At 34.7% G+C, this 21,076-nt stretch overlaps 1 protein-coding gene across 1 annotated transcript; it reads left to right on the top strand.

Moving 5' to 3' along the window:
• The first annotated feature begins 9,386 nt into the window (after positions 1–9,386).
• On the top strand, positions 9,387–12,608 carry LOC146925268 (heat shock cognate protein 80). Its single transcript, XM_085710235.1, has 3 exons — positions 9,387–9,582; positions 10,352–10,493; positions 10,598–12,608. The coding sequence occupies exons 1-3, from the start codon at positions 9,460–9,462 to the stop codon at positions 12,430–12,432; spliced, it is 2,100 nt and encodes a 699-aa protein (XP_085566361.1). The 5' UTR covers positions 9,387–9,459; the 3' UTR covers positions 12,433–12,608.
• Positions 12,609–21,076: the final 8,468 nt, after the last annotated feature.

Here is a 21,076-nt window from a genome sequence, read left to right as displayed (position 1 = left end):
AAATACAAAAAGAAAAGAGAAAAAAGAAAAGCTCGCTAAGTTGAAAACCCGAAAGGGCGGCTTAGGCAAAAATGAGCGTCCCGGTGGATTGAAAACTCAAAAGGGCAGTCCAGGCAAAAATTAGGGGCAAACAAAAAAGAGATATATTCCCGGTGGATTGAAAACCCGAAAGGGCGGTCCAGGCAAAAATTTGGGATTCAAACAGTACAAAAATGAACAAAAAAACAATGAGAGAGGCATCATAATTTCAAGTGGGCTAAATGGAAGAATGCACTTTGTGCTAGCTTACAAATGGCGACTTCTGCCAGACTTTGATTGATGGGTTTTATCCCAAGAAATGGCAACTTCTGTCTGCAGTTTGACAAATGGCGACTTCCGCCAGTGGCTTGATTAATGGCATCTTTTGCCTGTGCGTCGATTGATGGGTTTTTATCTCAAGAAATGGCAACTTCTGTCAGGTTCCTGATTGGCGAGCTTTACCCCAAGGAATGATTACTTCACCATCAACTAAGACATTATATTGGGTCATATCCCCATCAGCAGTTTTGTTTGTTGGGTTGTATCCCATCAGCGGTATAATTAATGTGTCATTACCCCTTAGCGGTATGATCAATGGGTTGTTACCCCTCCAGTGGTCAGATTGATGGTATGTTACATCTTCAGTGGCCTGATTAAAGAGTTCGTTACCTCTTCAGTGTTTCAATTAATGGGGGGGGTATTTGGTACCTCTTCACTGGCCTGATTAATGGGTTGTTACCCGTGCAGCGGTATGATCAATGTGTCATTCTCTCTTCAAGTGATTTGATTATGGGGCATTCTCCCCTCAGCGGTATGATTAATGGGTTGTTACCCGTGCAGCGGTATGATCAATGTGTCATTCTCTCTTCAAGTGATTTGATTATGGGGCATTCTCCCCTCAGCAGTATGATCAATGGGTTGTTATCCCTTCAAGTGGTTTGATTATGGGGCATTCTCCTTCCAGTAATTGGTTATTGGGCTCTTCCCCCCTTTCAGTAGTTGATTATGGGTCTTGACCCCATCAGTTTGGTTTGAACATAGGTTTTACCCCGTCAGTTGGGTTTGAATATGGGCTTTACCCCATCAGCTTGGTTTGAATATGGGTTTTTACCCCATCAATGGTTAAGAATGCGGGCTTTACCCAATCAGTTTGGTTTGAATACGAGCTTTACCCCAAAAGTTGGTTTGAATGCGGGCTTTACCCCATCAGTTTGGTTTGAATATAAGCTTTACCCCGTCAATGGTTAAGATTGCGGGCTTTACCCCATCAATAGTTTTAAAGGCTTTACCCCGGCGGTGTTTTGATTCATCCCCAGTAATGTTATTCCCAATGAAGGGTGCTGAACGCTTGTAGTGTGATGTCGGGCCACTTTCTTTGGACCTGCCCAATCTTGTCTCAACAGTCTCACCATTATACTGTCAAATAAGCCTCATATGCATTCATTCATCCATGCATACATAGCACGCATACAAATATCATTCATGCATAGCTGCATTATTTTCCTGCGTCTTACTCCAATACACAAGATGTCAATCTCAAGGTGTTTAATTCATAAATGTCACCAATCAAGTTGTGTTCAAGTGGCAGGTCCCATCAAATAATCACTTTACCAATGCTAATCAGTTCGCCAGTACCCTGGATAAAGTACTCCGGTATTGATAATAGACAAGCTTTATCTTCTGTTTGATCGTCGTTACCACGGGCAGTTGGTAATAGACAAGCTCTATCTTCCGTCTGAGCTTTATCTTCAGTTCAAGCTTTATCTTCCGTATTTTCGTCTTTACCACGGGCTGCTGGTAATAGACAGGCCTTATTTACCATCTCAAGCTTTACTTTCCGTACCAAGCTTTACTTTCCGCACCCAGCTTTACTTTCCGGACCAAGCTTTACTTTCCGCACCCAGCTTTACTTTCCGGACCAAGCTTTACTTTCCGCACCCAGCTTTACTTTCCGGACCAAGCTTTACTTTCCGCACCCAGCTTTACTTTCCGCACCAAGCTTTACTTCCCGCACCAAGCTTTATTTCCCGCACCAAGCTTTACTTCCCGCACCAAGCTTTACTTTCAGTACCAAGCTTTACTTCCCGCACCAAGCTTTACCTTCCGCACCAAGCTTTACTTTTCCGTACCAAGCTTTACTTTCCGTATCAGGCTTTACTTTCAGTGTCAGGCTTTATTTCTGCACCAGGCTTTACCTTCCGTATCAGGCTTTATTTCTATACCAGGCTTTACTTTCCGTATCAGGCTTTATTTCTGTACCAAGCTTTACTTTCCGTATCAGGCTTTATCTTTCGTATCAGGCTTTATTTTCTGTCTCAGGCTTTATTTCCGTACTAGGCTTTACTTCTGTACCAAGCTTTACTTTCCGTATCAGGCTTTATCTTTCGTATCAGGCTTTATTTTCTGTCTCAGGCTTTATTTCCGTACTAGGCTTTACTTCTGTACCAGGCTTTACTTTCCGTATCAGGCTTTACTTCTGTACCAGGCTTTATCTTCTGTACCCGACTTTACTTTCCATTGTAAGCTTTATCTTCTGTCTCAAGCGTTATCTTTCGTCTGAGCCGTATCTTCCATTCAAGCTTTATCGTCCGCATTTTCACCTTTACCATGGCAGTCGGTATTAGACAGGCTTTATCTCCCCAGTGTTACTTATCAGCTTTTGTTCCCCAGTCGGTATATATGTGTCGTCATTGCATTCATAATCACATTGCACGCATGCATACCATAATACTCATGGGCATTGTATTCTCAGCATCTCAACTGGTCCAAAAGTGGTGTACTTAAGTATTTAAGTCTCTTCGACCCATCGATTTAAAAGTCTTCTTTCAAATCTTCGTGACGAAGAAACTTAAATAGGGGCATCTGTCATACCCCAATTTTGGACCAGTCATTTCTTTTTTCCAGTCGTTTTAAAACGTCTCAAACTCTTTTTCGCTTCAATTATTTAAAGTCATTTAGTCATCTTTTAAAATTTTTTAAGGCTTTATTTTACGGTTCGAAATGAAAATCTTTTTGTCCAAGCTTCGTGTAGTTTAAATTATTTCTTTTTGTGCGTCAGCTTTTAAAAATATTTTACGCGCTCGTTTTAATATTCAGTGTCTCATCTTTATTTTAAAAGCTTTTAATTCAAAATTCCCTCTTTGTCCATCTTTAAAACTGCTTAAAAAAGTTTTTGTTCGTACTTTAAAACACCACGTTATTTTTTAGACGTTTCGGACGAAATTTCGGCAGAGAGGTATTTTAAAATACCTCATTTAGGAAAATCTTTAGTTTTATTATTAGTGTTTTATTATTATTATTATTTTTATTATAATTATTTTTTATATTTAGTTAAGTCACGTGAGTTTTAAACTCACCATCTTTTTATTTTCTTTTTATTATTCTTATTTCATTTTGAGTCCTTTAGTCTTGTCCAAGTGTCAGTCTGTCACTGGTCATATTTTGTAACTTGGTCCCCAATCTTCATTTTCATGTGCTGGCATTTTTCATCAGAGTCAATTAAGGGCATTTTGGTCATTATTCTCAGGGCCCAAAACCCTAGTTCAGTAGTATAAATACCACTGCATTAATTGCAGCAAATACACTGTTCACGCGTCAGAATTTGCAGTCACCAATCACACATCACAAACACTTTTTATTCTCTCTCTCTTCCCATTTTCAAATCAAATACTCAAAAAAATCAAAAAACACATGAACATGAAGAACAATATGAAGAACAGTTGAACATGAACCAAATTCCAGCAACTTAAATCACTCAAAATTCTTCACCAATCACGCAAGCACATCAATACAGCCATATATATATCATTTTCGGACCTCAATACCACAACACATATCCAAATCCAAGACTGGATTCGAAGCTAAGCATCAATCCCAGCCTCAAATCCGACGTGATTTTCGCAAGAGGACACAAAGAGCAGATCCGGTTTAGAAGAGTAGATTAGAAGATTATCCTCTGAAGTTTTCCGTTCCTAAGTCTCTTTTGCTCCGATTCTAAGCGAGGTAAGCACTTCCTTCTTCCTCTGCCGCGCTGATTTGTTGTTTTTTGGTTCATCTTAGAATTTTTTTTTTTGGATCTACAAACTTAGATCTACTCCGATCAACACTCCGTTTTGAAAATCTAAGTTCGGATTTAGAAAGAGGAAGAAAATGGATATTTAAAAATGTAAAAAAAATTGAAATCGGAGCAAAAAAAAAATCGTCGGCGGCGGCGCCGCAACCTCAGGGTGGCCGGCCACCGCGCCGGCGGCGGAGTGTGTGATCGGAGAAGAAGACTCATTTGAGAGCTTCTCTCACTAAAAGTTTTGAAGAGAGAGGGAGAAAGAGGGATTATGGTGGTTTGAACCGTTTTTTTAGCTTTATAAACATAAGTAAACCGGTTCGGTTCATTTGATTTGAACCTGTTTACTTCGGTTCTTTCCCCTCCCCTTTCCACCATCTGATCTGCTTTCCTTATTGATCCAATGGTTTCTGTTTTGTTTGTTACTATATGCATTACTAGTTATTGTATGTGTTACTGCTTAAGGACCATTAGATCTATCATCTTATAGATCCAATGGCTACTGAAGCTTTCCATTTAATTCAATAATGCCTATATTTTGGTAGTGCTGTGTATACACTTCTTTTTTAGCCTTATGATCAAAATATCCAAAGGCCAGGATCAAATCCCCTGCCTCTGGATCAAAGTGAAGGCCCAGCTTTATTTTTCTCTACTTTTTTACTACTGAAGCCCCTCTGTTGTGTTACTTACACCCCTGTTTCATTCAAAATTTCGCCAAAAACTCCTAAAAAATATATGTGTTTATTTTACCGTTTTATTTGCTGTTTTTTTGCTGTTGATGTTAATATTTTCACTATATTTCATAATTTCATATTCTAAATTTATTTCATGCATTTTATTTAATATTGTCTCATCTATTTTAAAACTTTGATTTCCATATTTTATCCTTTTGTGTTCTTGGCTTTTAAAACTTTAGGTCATGCATTTTTTTAATGTCTTATGCATTTTCTCACATATGCATCTTGCTTTATTTTGTGCATTATCGTTGCATTGCGTTTTAGTACTTGATGCTTTTAACTTTCTCTATATATTATTTAATCATGCTTCGCTTTAAATTTTGGTATTTATTCATTGTTTCCTTTTGCAAAGCCCCATAATTTTCTAGTGTGTATAATTAGGGGAATGATGTAATTTGTTGTGGGCTTTGCATTTAGGAGTGGTATGTAATAGCTTAGTAATTGCACACACCGACACAAGCACCGACACTATACCATTTTATTTATGCTTGCTTTACTTTTCGCATTGTTACGCTAATTTACCGTTAGTTTAGTAAAACCTTTTTATCCTAAAACTCTAATGAGCAAAAGTCAAAACATTTTCTTAATAAACTTTGGATCCAAATCCAAGTGATCTCCCCTTTATTTTCTTAATCAAATTCCTAATTGAACTTTAATCCAACTTAGACTAAATTTCGCAAATAAAATGAAACAACTTCACTCCCATTTTATTCTTCTATACCTTTGAGGTCTCGCAACCCTTCTCAAAATCATTTTCAAAAATAATTAAAATCAACCTAACCCACAAAAAAATCTTTTTATAAGAATGAACTACGGCGGTTTTGATCCCTTTTAAGGGTACGTAGGCAGAGACTTTAATCCTTTCAAATCGATCAAATAAAAATAACCAAAACTCCAACTTCTTCTCCCTCCATTCTGTCACTTCAACTTTAAACAATAAATTTTCAAATAAAAATGAAGTTAGAAAGAGGTTCTCACGGAGTACCGTGAACGACGCGGGTGCCGAACACCTTCCCGAATCGTAACCAACCCCCGGATCTAAAAAGGGTTTTTCAATCTCATTTTTCCCTTCCCAAGAATAAAATCGAGCAAGTCCGGTAGATTGAAGGTTCAAATCCGATCAATGGCTTGACACCCGAAAATCTTGGTCTACAGAAGAGTATCAGATAATATAAATTTTATTTTTTTATATTATTTTGATTTATGTTTTTTTCTTTAAAAAGTAAGAAAAAAATTATATTACTATAGCACTAACAATGTTCCTTTTGGATATAGTATAGCATTGATAGTGCTCTTTTTGGGATAATATTGTATATGTAATTGACTAATGATCACTCTCTTAATTGTCAATATTACTTATATTTATGTTGATATGCTACGGGCCTATGACTGGTTTCTTGTATTTGATAATATATTTGCATATTAAAAAAATTGTTATAATTATACTGTACATTTAATTATATAATTTTTTTACTAACGTATCCCGGCCGTATCGTATCTTGATTTTTGAAATTTTTCCGTATCGACGTATCGGTGCCGTATTGTATCCGTATCGTATCTTGTATCCGGGCTTCATAGATACAAAGTCTTTTTTTTTTTGAGCAAACCATACATACAAAGTCTAATAGAAAGTTTACACCTCACTTATTTACAGGTGAATTTTTCTAACCGATGGACTATTTGACCAAAAAAGAAAATATACGTGCGAAGGTAGATGTTGGAATCTCAATTTCTTTAATTATTCACTTTGATTTTACGATTTTATGTGAAAATTTTAAATGTTGTTTGTCACTTTGTTTACAAATAAAAATAAATAGATAAAGATTTTTTTTTAAGGAATAGATAAAGATTTGTATTTGCTTTTATTTTAACTTTATGTTATACGTTTCGCTTCAACAAATGTAGAACGGTTAAAATCGAAGGGAATTTTATCTTTTTTTTTTTAAGGAATAGATAAAGATTTGTATTTGCTTTTATTTTAACTTATACGTTTCGCTTAAACAAATGTAGAACGGTTAAAATCGAAGGGAATTTTATCTCTACGGCAGTGACACAACCACCAGCAAAATCAAGTATCATAATGAAATCAAAGATAACCTTCATATTGATTTTTTGTTGTTTTGCAAAGTGTGAATAGGATGATGGAGTTATGATTTCAATTTATAGAGTCTCAACCACCCCACCTATTCTATCAATACATAATACCACCAATTTGTAATTTTTAGTGCATTTCAAAGCGTCTTAACTTCCTACATACCTAAATTTTTCAAAAAGAAGAAGGATGTGTTATCCTTTTTAGTATAGATGTGATACTCTCTCTGGTCCTATTTATAAGAAACATTTGACTTTTTGGTTCATTGCATAAATGATGTATTTGGTTTATATTCTAGACAAGATACATCAATTATTCAATGAATCTAAAAAGTCAAATTTTTCTTATAAATAGGACCGAAGTAGAATAAAACTCAACACACGTGTTGATTTGAATTTACATGTGATAGAATCAAACAGTTATATGGTTCTTGAATCATAACTTAACAAGCTTCTAAACAGTAAGAAACTGAAAACAAAATCAACAACAATGACATAAATATAATATACTCATATACGAGCTTGACCTATTTAAATTAACAAAACTTTTAAAAAGCTTAAGCTTGACCTAGTTATTAAACGAGTTATGTTGGGTCAGACTTTTAGAAAGTTGGTCCGTAGGTTTGTGACAAACGACCTAGCCTATTCTCAGTTCCCATCTCTTACCAACAAACTTCATTATTCTGCCATTTGAAGTATGATCACAGGATCATCGCATAAGACGTCAGTGTATGGTTTTCTTAGGTTTTTTTTAAAAAAAATAGTAAAAATATGTTTTTTTAAACTATATTTTAGTAAAATATTATAATTTCATAAAAAAAACACAGTAATTTATCTGTTTAAAAAAAGGCCATCTTAACTAATGTCTGGGGCGCACTGGTTATGAAAAACAAAAGTAAAAAATCTGCATTAAATTTTTTTTGTGGTGGCCGGGGTTCGAATCATTCATATTTTATACATTGTTCATACCAACTGAGTTAAAATCACAAAGACATTAAAAAAATTATTCATTACACTTTAAAGAGTTTGACTACATACATTTTAATTTCTTTCTATTATATTAGTTTTCTTAACTATTCAAAGACATTCTTCGGTGTGGTGGAGGACAGTGTGTAATGTTCGTGACGGGGTAGGCGAGGGGGGTTGGGAATTGGTTTGAAGAAAATATTTGTAGGATAGTTGGTGATGGGAGGGAAACTTTCTTTTGGTATGACAAATGGGTTGGGGACATTCCGTTGAGGATAAAGTTCCCTCGCTTGTTCGATTTAGCTGTGGAGAAGGATGTTAAGGTGGAGCTTATGGGGAGGCGCGGTTGGGGGAGTGATGGCGAGGCGTGGTTGTGGCGGCGTCAGTTGTTTGCGTGGGAAGAAGAGAGTGTGAGGGAGTGTTCTCTTTTATTAAATAACATCGTGTTGCAGGATGGTGTTCATGACTCTTGGAGGTGGCTTTTGAATCATGTTCATGGTTATACGGTGCGGGAGTCCTATCGGTTTCTGACTAATAATGGTGACATGTTAGACATGACTCTCATTGACGACGTTTGACATAAGACAATTTCTTCAAAGGTGTTTGTGCTGGTATGGCACTTGCTTCGAAACAGCGTTCATACGAAAGATAATTTGATGCATCGTGGAGTTATGGCCTCAAATGACACGGCTTGTGTGGGAGGGTGTGGTGCAACCGAAACAACACAACACCTTTTCCTTCATTGCAATATTTCGAAAGACCTCTGGTATCAGGTTTGGAACTGGTTAGGTATTTTTTTGGTGCCTGCAGGTGAGCTACGACATCATTTTACTCAGTTTACTAAGATGGCGGGGATGCCTCGATTTATTCATTTATACTTCACTATTGTTTGGTTCACAACTGTTTGGGTGATTTGGAAGGAAAGAAACAACAGAATATTCCAACAGACAGTTTCTACACCTTTTCCTTTGTTAGAAAAAGTTAAGTTAAATTCTTTTTTATGGTTGAAAGCAAAGTAGGCGTCTTTTATTTATAGCTACCACGACCAGTGGAAAAATCTATTTCTTTGTATGGAATTACGTATGTAATTTGTTGTTTTTTTGGTTGATGCTCTTTTTGAGTATCTTTGAGACTCTGTAAATATTGTCGGTGTTCCTCCTTTTTGTACATCTTGTGCCGATGGAAACATCGAAAGTTGTTTATAATATCATTTTGATTTGTTAAAAAAAAAACCAATTTAAAAATATCCGTTAACATTTTCCTATCGCGTGAGTATCAAATACTATTGTCGTAAATTAAAAAAAAACAAGAAAAAGTAAACCGAGTCCACGCTTCACATCCAAGTGGTTGAGAGTAAAGTAGACCCAAATAAAATTATTTAGTTTATAAATATAGAAATAGAAGGATCTAGAAAAACTAAACCAAAAAAAATAAAAATAAAGAAGGATCTAGAAAACGAGAAACCCTAGCAAACACTCACTATATAATACTATCTCATTCTCCTCACACTCTGCAACTCTCTCTTACTTTCTCTCTCCACAACAAAACAAAACACTTTCTCTCTCTGCGAAAAAAACCAGATCGGCAATGGCGGAACAAGAGACGTTCGCTTTCCAGGCTGAGATCAATCAACTTCTCAGTCTCATCATCAATACTTTTTACAGTAACAAGGAGATTTTTCTTCGTGAACTCATCAGTAACGCTTCCGATGTAAGCTTCTTCTTCTTCGCTCTTTTTATTTTTTTGTTTATTAGGGTTCGATCTAGTTTAAGTTCTATTTTATTATGATTATGTTGATTTCTTTTGTTATCGTTTTTATTGGATTATTTTTTCAATTTTAGGGTTTATGTTAATTGATTATATACTCTTAGGGTTTTGGTTGGTGGCGTTGTTTAGGATCTTTGTGATTTTTCCGTTGTTGTTGTTGTTGTTGTTGTTTGAACACCGTGATGATTTTTTAGTCATGTTTAGGTTTCATTGATTTAAATTTGAATTTCAATTGTGATGAATGTTCTATACGGTTAATTAATGTTTTCTTGATTTTGAACTGAATATATTTTTCGTTGTTGATTCATATTAGAGTCATACATGAAATACCTAAATTGAAATTGAATTTTAATTAGTCCGGCTTGTATTGATATCAATCCTTATTACGTGATCAATTTTTTGCTGTTTAACGTTGTCACTAATTCATATATTATGAATGATATTGATATAATCGGCACTTTAATTTTTGAAGGAAAGTTGTATTGATCCTTTAATTATATGAATGAAAGTTGTATGTGACAAATAATCTATATTAATCATATCATATATACGTTTGTGACAAGAACTCTATGTTTTTTGAACTAAAATTGTTACTAGTCTAATACTTTGAAATATTAGGGTTGGGTTTTAGGAATGTTTTATGTGCATGATGATTTTATTGTTGTGGATATGAATATTGTTCTGATTCTTGTGTTGGAATGTTGTGTTGTAGGCTTTGGATAAGATCCGTTTTGAGGGCTTGACCGACAAGAGCAAGCTTGATTCTCAGCCAGAGCTGTTCATTCACATTATTCCTGACAAGACCAACAACACTTTGACTATCATTGATAGTGGCATTGGAATGACCAAAGCTGGTAAGCTAACGTTTGTTTTTATGAGTCAGAAATTGGTTTATGCAGTAGTACTGTGTTGAGAGATAATTTATGCTGTTTTCTAATATTTCTGTTTTATGTTGCAGATTTGGTGAACAACCTAGGTACCATTGCTAGGTCTGGTACCAAGGAATTCATGGAAGCTATAGCTGCTGGTGCTGATGTGAGTATGATTGGACAGTTTGGTGTTGGTTTCTACTCTGCTTACCTTGTTGCTGAGAAGGTTATTGTTACCACCAAGCACAATGATGACGAACAGTATGTGTGGGAGTCCCAAGCTGGTGGGTCATTTACTGTGACCAGGGATACTACTGGTGAAGCTCTTGGTAGGGGAACTAAAATAACTCTCATCCTAAAGGAGGATCAACTTGAGTATCTTGAGGAACGCCGTCTGAAGGACTTGGTTAAGAAGCATTCTGAATTTATTAGCTATCCAATTTCTCTTTGGGTTGAGAAGACTATTGAGAAAGAGATTTCTGATGATGAGGACGAGGAAGAGAAGAAGGAAGAGGAGGGTAAGGTTGAGGAAGTAGACGAGGAGAAAGAAAAGGAAGAGAAGAAAAAGAAGAAGATTAAGGAGGTGTCTAATGAATGGTCTTTGGTGAACAAGCAGAAGCCTATTTGGATGAGGAAGCCAGAGGAGATTACAAAGGATGAGTATGCTGCTTTTTACAAGAGTCTCACCAATGATTGGGAAGAGCATTTGGCTGTTAAGCACTTCTCTGTTGAGGGTCAGTTGGAGTTTAAGGCTGTTCTCTTTGTGCCCAAGAGAGCACCTTTTGATCTCTTTGACACAAAGAAGAAGCCCAACAACATCAAGCTGTATGTCCGCCGTGTTTTCATCATGGACAACTGTGAGGAGTTGATGCCTGAGTATCTTAGCTTTGTTAAGGGTATTGTGGACTCTGAGGATCTTCCACTTAACATTTCAAGAGAGATGCTTCAACAGAACAAGATCCTTAAGGTCATCAGGAAGAACTTGGTGAAGAAGTGTCTTGAGCTTTTCTTTGAAATTGCTGAGAACAAGGAAGACTACAACAAGTTTTATGAGGCTTTCTCTAAGAACTTGAAGCTGGGTATCCATGAGGATTCTCAAAACAAGACTAAGCTTGCTGATTTGCTCAGGTACCACTCCACCAAGAGTGGTGATGACATGACCAGCCTCAAGGACTATGTTACCAGGATGAAGGAAGGACAGAATGACATTTACTACATTACCGGTGAAAGCAAGAAAGCTGTTGAGAATTCCCCCTTCCTTGAGAAGCTTAGGAAGAAGGGATATGAAGTGATTTACATGGTTGACGCAATTGATGAGTATGCTGTTGGTCAGCTCAAGGAATTTGAGGGTAAGAAGCTAGTGTCTGCAACTAAAGAAGGGTTGAAACTTGACGAGAGTGAGGATGAAAAGAAAAAGATGGAAGAACAGAAGGAGAAGTTCGACAATCTTTGCAAGGTGATCAAGGAGGTGTTGGGTGACAAGGTTGAGAAAGTGGTTGTTTCTGACCGAGTTGTCGATTCTCCTTGCTGTTTAGTGACTGGTGAGTATGGTTGGACTGCCAACATGGAGAGGATCATGAAGGCACAAGCTTTGAGGGATAGCAGCATGGCTGGTTACATGTCAAGCAAGAAGACAATGGAAATCAACCCTGAGAATCCCATCATGGAGGAGCTGAGGAAACGTGCTGATGCTGACAGGAATGACAAATCTGTGAAGGATCTTGTGCTCTTGCTGTTTGAGACTGCTCTTCTTACTTCTGGATTCAGCCTTGATGAGCCCAACACTTTTGGCAACAGGATTCACAGGATGCTCAAGCTTGGTCTTAGCATTGATGAGGATGCAGCAGAAGCTGATGCTGACATGCCACCATTGGAGGAAGCTGATGCTGATGCAGAGGGAAGCAAGATGGAAGAGGTCGATTAATTTTGAAGTAGTTACTATTGTTTAGGAAGGTGTGAGGTTGAAATACAGTATTTTTATTATGTTTTGTTTTTAATTTTGAATTTTGGAATTGAAACAATTTTATTAGATGCAATTTTCTGGACCCAGCGTAGCTATTGTTTACCTATCGTAAGTTTTGGTGTGTCAATTGTTGACAATCGTTTGTGCGTCCTTTTATATTTTGATACAAATTCGATTCGTGCTTCTGTGCATAATTAACTTAGGTTTTGATCGACTTCATCAATTAACTAAGCATTTTCATGCCTGTTGTCTGACCAATGTTTTCAAGACTGTCTTATTGACGATTTTTATTTTTTGGTAGTGCGAAACTTTTTTTTGGTAGTGGTCTTATCGACTATCTTGTTAGGTTTTTACTTTAAACAAATTTCCTTTTGTATTTAGAAGTACCAAATACACTTTTTGGAAACAAATGTTATTGTGCCAAATTTATTATCAGTATTTTTTTCAAACAAATATCTTGTCAACGTAGGTCATTTTTAAATGGCAAATGTTAACTTGTGCCCTTGATGCAAATGTTAAGGAACTTATTATATGTATCAAAAGTCGTGTAATCAACTTTTTAAAAATTAAATTATCATGTTTTCTAATGTAAAGTTGCTCATTTTGGGTTCCTTAACATGTGCCCTTAGGGCTCATTTTGGGTTCCTTAACATGTGCTCTTTAAACGATACCCTCTAAATTATTAACAATCTTCTCTACACTCAACATCCAAACATTTCAACACAATAGACATAAAGCACAAGTCTCTCTTTGGTTGTCGATTGGATAAATTCGTTTCTCGTTTTGTTGTTTTCGTACATCATGTTTTTGTGGATATTTGAATTTCCAATTTTGGGATATGTTGCTCACGTGTGAATTTATGATATATTGGAGTTTATTTGGTATTGCTTTTTGGTTCCAGCAACAATTCATTAAATCCAACAACATATGAAATACAGTAGACATTCTTGCGTTACACTGTTCAGTCAATTTTTTTTTGAGCAATACACTGTTCAGACATAATAACAAGAGAAATGACATTTGAACATCAATTTTTTAACAACTTTTGTGACAACTCTTCTCTCATACTCTCATTTTACTTTTATTCTCTCTCTTTTCTCTCTCTCTCTCTCTCTCTCTCTCTCTCTCTCTCTCTATTGTTATTGTCCAATAAAAAGAGAGGAAAAAGATTGTCACTAAAAGTTGTTGGAAATTGGTTGTCAAAATATCATTCCTCTAATAACAAATACCATGTGAACGGAATTGCTATGTGAAATTAAAAAAAAAATTACATTGTTCGGCAAAAGTTAACCATTTGTGGCTTTTTTGGGGTATTCTTCAATGAATGCAGTGAGTTATGATAGTTGAAATTTGAAATAAAGAAAAACTTGCAAACAATGGCAGAAAGTTAAGTTTAGTGGATGAATATTATCATGTTAAGAGTTCAACATTGGATAGGAGATGCTCTTGACAAGTAATCCTTATTGTACAAATCGGTTCTGTGGAGTTGTGTTAGACCCAATCACAATTTTTAATTAATACAAACAAAAACAGAAAAATAACGGATTTATTTTTAGGGTGTGTTTGTGTCATTCAAAAGACCTCATGAGAGGTTGGTGTAATTTCTCCATTTTTAAAGTGCCAAAACATTGCGTACTCTCCATTCTTATAGGAGTATGTGTGGAGAAGAGCAGCTCACATTAACACTCTTTCTTTGCGATTGATAATTTAAACGAACACTTTCCAAACGTGCACGTTTTGATTTTATTGTGAGAGATGGTATTCCTTGGCCGTTGGAATTATGCCCAAACTATTTTGTTGTGTGTTCTCTGAGTGGCCTATAAATATGGCTAATCCTAAGAATTTAAATGCAATCATTCACCATTCATTTGATAGAGACAAGTTGTTTATGTAAAAAATATTCTAGAAATATGTCATATCCATATCGCTTCACTATAATCTTTTGTTCAAGGAATGGGAATAAAGCGACCCCGAATAACACATAATAGAAACAGTAAAGGTATTTATAAGTTTTCAAAGACATAAATTAAATGTATTTCAAGAAGACTTGACTACAAAACCAAATATTGTCATGAAAGAAAAGTAACAACAAATGCAATATCCTTTTTTACATAAATGAATCCACAGGCATCGACATGATCAAGTAAATGATACCTAATCTTCTCTCATAAAAAAAGAAAAACTTAAACTTAAGCTTTGTAGTCCAAACTAAATGCCACCTTGTGAATGGAATACAAAGCTTGGAAATGTTGTGGTGATGTCCCTGCTCAACTCCAAATAGTGTCTCTTTGTTTTCTTGTTTATTTATGTCAAAATTCGTGTATGGTGTATAAGATAAAAAATAAGTGAAAGATGTATGTCTATGGTTACAGTGTCTCAAATATTTATAGTGGAACTGAAGAAGAAATGCAATTGGAAGTACAATTACTCTAGTATGCAAAACTTTCGTTTCACACCCCCCATCTCTACTCTTACCCCCCATCCTCCCCCAACACTTGATATTTGCAAAGTGCACTTAATTTAGATAAATGAAAAACAATTTATTTTCTTTCAAAAATCATTTACTATTGGACATGAAAAATACAAAAAAAAAAAAATGAAGTGTTTTAAAATTGGGTCATGCTCATAAGGACTAGTTAAGGAAACAAAAAAGAAAATTGTTTTCAAATTTTGTATTGAAAATTAAATTTTTCACATTTTTAAGTGTTTTTACTATACAAGTTCCTAAATATACTTACTACATGTGTTCCTTTAACTAGTGTCATAGTATCAATTGTTAGCATTTTTCTTTAAAATTACAAAAACTTTTGAATTTCGAAACATCTAGTTTGCATATTCAAACTTGATGTTTTGTTTTCAAAATATTCAAACGGAAATAAAAATCCATGGCATAAAAGAATTTAGTATTTGAACAAGATTTTTAATCAAAACATAAATAAGAATTTAAATGCAATCATTCACCATTCATTCGTTCTTTTTTTTTTGTTTATTGCGATGTAGAACAAAATTCTAACTTCTTCATCATCATCAAGTGCGATTGCAAAACACTAAAGAGACTCATACGCTGAACATGACCCTAACATCGACATGTCAAAAATAATTTAAATTTTTTGAATAATTAAATATAATTACATGTGTACACAACTTTAATGTGAAGTGTTTGTAGTACGCGCAAGCTCCGTTGTAGTACAAGTAGGCATGTATCGAGCTTTGCCAAATTAATAGCAAAACTAAAATATGTAAAAGGTTGGAGAAAAATTTAAGGTAGCATCGATTGATATAAAATCTAATGATTGGATTATAACCTGCGCATGTGCAGATTACGGGTACAATGCACTTATACATCAGGACAATATGTTTGAAAGATTTTGAAACAAGTCATTTTGTATTAAGATTATGTAAAAAATCAACAATATATCTAAAGAATAACTCATGTCAGTGATTCCCCCATTGAAGATTCCATCTAGGAATAGGAATACTAAGACAGACTCAACCAAGCATTTCATCAAAAACAGATGGAGAGCAAATACAAAATGTTAGGGCATTGATAATTATTTTGTACTTCCACATTCTTTCATCAAATAGCGACATACATTAACAGAGGACATTAAATCATTGTGATACAAGATCTCATACAAAGTTCTCTACTCACACCACATTGGAGAATATAAAGTAAAGAGCATTGGTTGATTACTATATTAATATTAATACATATCCTTCTATTCTACACACATATATCCTTCACACCTATTTTTCTCCCTCAGCTGATCATACAAGTGTAATTTATCGATTGATTCGACACAAATCTCTGGTTTATAATTTTTTTGTGTATTTCAAACAAAACCGTGTGCAGAAGGAACTTAAACTTTAAATGTCGAGCATTTTCTAGCCAAAGCAGCTTTTAGTCGCAAAGGGAGTAAGATAATTTTTTTGAAAAAGTGAAATATATTGAAACACCACTAAACCGATCACAAGAAATAACCAAAAAGGGCCAAAAGGTACACAATTTGCACTACCAGGTTAAGACAAGCAAACATAACTACACCATAACTGTCCTAAACAAAATATAGAATCTAGCTCAAATGCAACAAAAGTGAAGCCAAATAGTTATACCAGGAAAATCAGACCTCTATCAAAATCTAATACCAGCACCATTCATCCTAACTAAGAGGAACAAATCTACTATGAAGAAAAACAGACCGCAGCAGACCAAAATACAGTACCAGAACCAACACAGTCTGAGGCAGGAAACTATGCAGCACAAATTCAGATCAGTAGCTTTTCAACAACTGCGATGAAACCAAAGAACATTCACGAGATTAACCCAGCCCCATCACAGCAGCTCCCCAACTCATTGCCGTCGTCTTGGAATAGTCTTCATGAAATCTCTATGCTCAACATTATTGCTATGATTAAAGATCTGATCAGGTGTCCTTGTACGCACATAGTCTCGAGCCACTGCTATCCAATCTCTACCGCAGTTTCTCACTCCATTCCTAAATTGTCTACAAATTGGATATAGTTTAACATTGTCAAAATAATTGTCTACAGATTGCATGTAGTTTAACATTGTCAAAATAATCAATAATGCATACGTTAAAAGAAAAATAATAAGAACTTAGATGTGATAAAAATGTCATACTGCTTCTCATCTTCGCTCCAACGCCCTTTCTTGATAGCAGGAGGGTTTTCTTGTAGATTATCTTGAAGAGCCACTGGTACTTGAGCTATCTCTAAACCTTCTTGATTTGGACCTTGGAGATGATCATATTCATCAATTTGTTGAAGAGCCACTACCACATCTCCACCTTCTTGATTTGAACCTTGAGCAATCTCCACACCTTCTTGATTTGGATCTTGAGCAATCTCTACACCTTCTATTGGACCTTGAAGACCATCTTCAAGTTGTTGTAATGCAGTGAAACGTGCAACCAAGACATTGTTCCTTCTGTGAGCAGGGAAGAGTCCCTGAATCCTTGTCAACCTCTTCCGTAGGTCTTGGAATGAGGGTCATAGCGTATTTGAGAAATTCCACATCTTCCCCACTCCAATGGTTGTTGTCTGCCATTGTTGTTCTGGAAATTGATTGAAGTGAAGCTATAAGTGCAATTGTAGAAAATTGTTAAGCAGTGGATGCTATTCATTCATCATTCATATATATATATATACTAGTCTGTATGTGCGCGGGAAGTTTTGTAACGTTAGTTTTTAATTAAATCTATCTATTAGCTTTACTAATTACTTACTCATATGAAAATATATATTTTATCTTTTTACTAGGATTATGAAAGGAATCATAAACTTTTACATACTATAAATGTATTTTTCTTATATAAATAAATAACTTTTCTTTAGAAGATCAACTTGAATTTTTTTAAATAAAATATAATAGTTTTATTAAAAAATAATACTGTAATTTTTTTTTGACAAGAATAATACTGTAATTTAAAGAGCCACATTTTTTAATTCTCGAAACTTGTTGGAACGATCCGGGAGACTATTATAGTTTTTTTTTTCTTTTTCTTTTTCCCGTACAAAAGAGGGCAAATCCCAAAGACAAAAGAAAACTAAGAAATTAAACGGACGTTCCTAAACGTGTAAGTCCCATAAATATCATCAAACAAAAGACTCTGAAACTTACTAGGGGGAGTCTCCATAATATGAAAATCTAGAAAATTCATCGAAATGCTGAAATTAGCAAAGCCAATCTGTACCTTTGTTGCCTTCACGCTAAGTATGGGTAATTTTGACAGTCCAACTCAAACTCAAAAGTTTTCGAATACGCTTAACCAAAATAGGAGTCGTTCCACTAAAATTGAAATTTTGAGTAATCGTGTCGATCAAGATCTTTGAGTCACTCTCCACTATAAGATGTGTGGTGTTCTCCCCCCACACCATGTCCAAACCTAGATACATGCCCCATATTTCAGCATGAAAAACATCACACATTTAGGGGTGACAAAAATACCATGCATGCAGGTATCTGCCGGCCGGTAAAATCCGTCACAGGCACGGGGCAGGTAGCTAAATGGGTATCCACAGGTATAATAAACGGGTATTTGACTACCCATTATTATATGGATACATACACATATTTGATTATACCCGTGTCCACAGATACCCATACCCAATAATAGATTAAGTAGATTACTAAAATATCCTTATATATCTAAGGGTCATGTTAACTTGTGCCCTTAGGACACAAATTAAGGAGCTTAAAAAGGAAATTAAAAATAAATTTTATATTGAAAGTATAACTTTTGCAACTTTTAAGATATTAAATACACACGTTTCAAAAAAAACTTTCTACATTTGCCTTCTTAACTTATGCCCCAAGGGCACAAGTTAACATTTTCCTATATCTAATTACTTAAAGTTGTTACCTTATTGAAGGAAATTTTACAGTCCAAAATTGCCGCTAATCTGCCTAGCCGCCTAAGATTCCTCATTAATAACCTATTTTTATTTTTACTTTTTTTAATTCATCTTATTAAGTTCACCGTTTCCATTCCATTCACATCATAAATTCAAAAAGTTTTTTTTAATTTTATATGGAAAATTTTGAATAAATTATGTATGGATGTTTAAAAATTGAAGTTTTTTGGTAATTAAAAAAAATGTATCCTACAAAAAAAAAATCAAAAATCCATGGGTACCTACAAATACTCATGGATCTCAATATCCGCGGGTACCCGCATAGTGGATACCCACGAGGGTACGGGGCGGGCACAAATAATAATAATAATAATAATAACAACAACAACAACAACAACAACAACAACAACAACAACAACAACAACAACAATTCAAAGAGCTACTTTTTTAATTCGTCTTAGGCCTCGAAACTTGTTGGACCGACACTGGAGTTTATGTTTTGTATTTTTTTTGTACAAAAGAGGGCAAACCCCAAAGATAAAAGAAAATTAAGAAATTAAACGGACGTTCTTAGGTATGAAAGTTTCGAAAATATTATCAAATAAAAGATTCAGAAGCTCACTAGGAGGAGTCTCCGAAATACGAAAATCTAGAAAATTCATACTTCACCAAGGCCAACTTGACGGTGATGCACAAAGCCGAACTAAATTAGGCTCGTTATGCTATATTGGAGTATTTTTTTTATTGGATTTATAATTACTAGCGAAAAGACGGGCACTTACATGTTTGTCTTTCTGCTCTTTTAATTACGCTAACGTGTGTAAGTTATGAACGGTATTTTATATAAAATTTTGATTTTGATTAAAATTATAAGTACAAATATTTGTGACTTTTAAATTGTAAAACCTAAAAAATCATGTTTATCTTTTTCAATAACAGCAATAATTTAAAAATATAATATAAATTCTTATCTTTTTTAATATCACCAACAATATAAAATTAATATAGAACAATTTGTCCTATTCGAAAAAATATTGGACAATTTGTTTAATGGTATAATTGAAATTATAAAAAATTCAGACCAAAATCTCAGACCCCTTCATATACAATATTGATAATATTGTTCCTATCGTAGTGATATACTTCCTATTTTAATGGGATTTAATTTTTTTAATTAAAATATAAAATAATATTATTAAAGGATAAAATAGTTTAAATGAAGGGTAAAATAGGTAATGAAAAAGTCAGTCCAAACTCGTGTATTTTAAGTCTATTATATATAAACTTTTATTTTTTAGTTAAGGTAGAATCACTGCATTTCATTCATAATTCAAAGTACAAAGTAGGAGATACATCATGAAATATATGGGGCTAGGATGAGATAGGGCCACTCTAGCGATGCTATAAGCAACCTTATTAGTTTGTCTCCGAACAAACGACACTATAAAGTCAGGATTATTTAACAATAAAATTTTACATTGAATCACAAGGTTCCCAAATTCATTGAGAGGAATGTTGGAGGTGTTAAGTGTTGTAACAACTAACCTGCTATCAGTTTCAAACAAAACTCCCTGCAAACCATTAGTTATAGCCGTTTTGATAGCTTCTAACAATCCCATAGATTCCGCTTCAAGGACGGTAACAGCAGCTACCCTATTAGTTATAGTCGTTTTAATAGTGCAATTATATAGTATAGGGACAAACCAATTATTTCCTAAGTTGAGGGTTTAAAATTTTATGACAAATAGGATTTTAAAACTTAGAGATATGAAGGTGACATATGTCGTGTGATTTAAAAGAGATTGGAAGTCCTTAAAAAAGATGTTGATGGATTGGTCTTCGTCCTGGTTTGGTGATAAGGATTATTCCATGTTTGAAGTCTCTAATAGAACTGATACTTGTGTTGTCAACCTTAGAGAAAAAATATGAGCTTGTAGAAAATGAGAACTTACTAGTATACTGTATTGTTAAGCAAATGCATGTATGTGATTTAACAACCAAAATCCACATGAATATGTTTCTCGCTGATATAGGTTAGCAATATGATATCTTAATACATTGTCTATGCTAAATTTTAGGATTGAATATTTAATAACATTCAATTTGTCTCGATTGAAGGACAACAACATTTCTCAACTCTTATAACAATCTCATATTGCCTTGCAATGGATTTAAGTCGTGGCCCATAGTGAATTCTAAAGACCTCTCCCACCATATGTGAAAAAAGCAC

This window comes from Medicago sativa, chromosome 5, assembly GCF_051527215.1.
Source record: "Medicago sativa cultivar Bolivia chromosome 5, Bolivia_mono, whole genome shotgun sequence".
Lineage (NCBI taxonomy): Eukaryota > Viridiplantae > Streptophyta > Magnoliopsida > Fabales > Fabaceae > Medicago > Medicago sativa.
This window is presented reverse-complemented; position numbering and strand designations above follow the sequence as displayed.

What these genes read in the sequence shown, in the direction of transcription:
- LOC146925268 (XM_085710235.1), top strand. Translation starts at nt 9,460, where the DNA reads ATGGCGGAACAAGAGACGTTCGCTTTCCAGGCTGAGATCAATCAACTT. An exon ending in TCATCAGTAACGCTTCCGAT is followed by an intron (nt 9,583 to 10,351) that starts GTAAGCTTCTTC and finishes GTTGTGTTGTAG; the next exon opens with GCTTTGGATAAGATCCGTTT. An exon ending in CATTGGAATGACCAAAGCTG is followed by an intron (nt 10,494 to 10,597) that starts GTAAGCTAACGT and finishes TTTATGTTGCAG; the next exon opens with ATTTGGTGAACAACCTAGGT.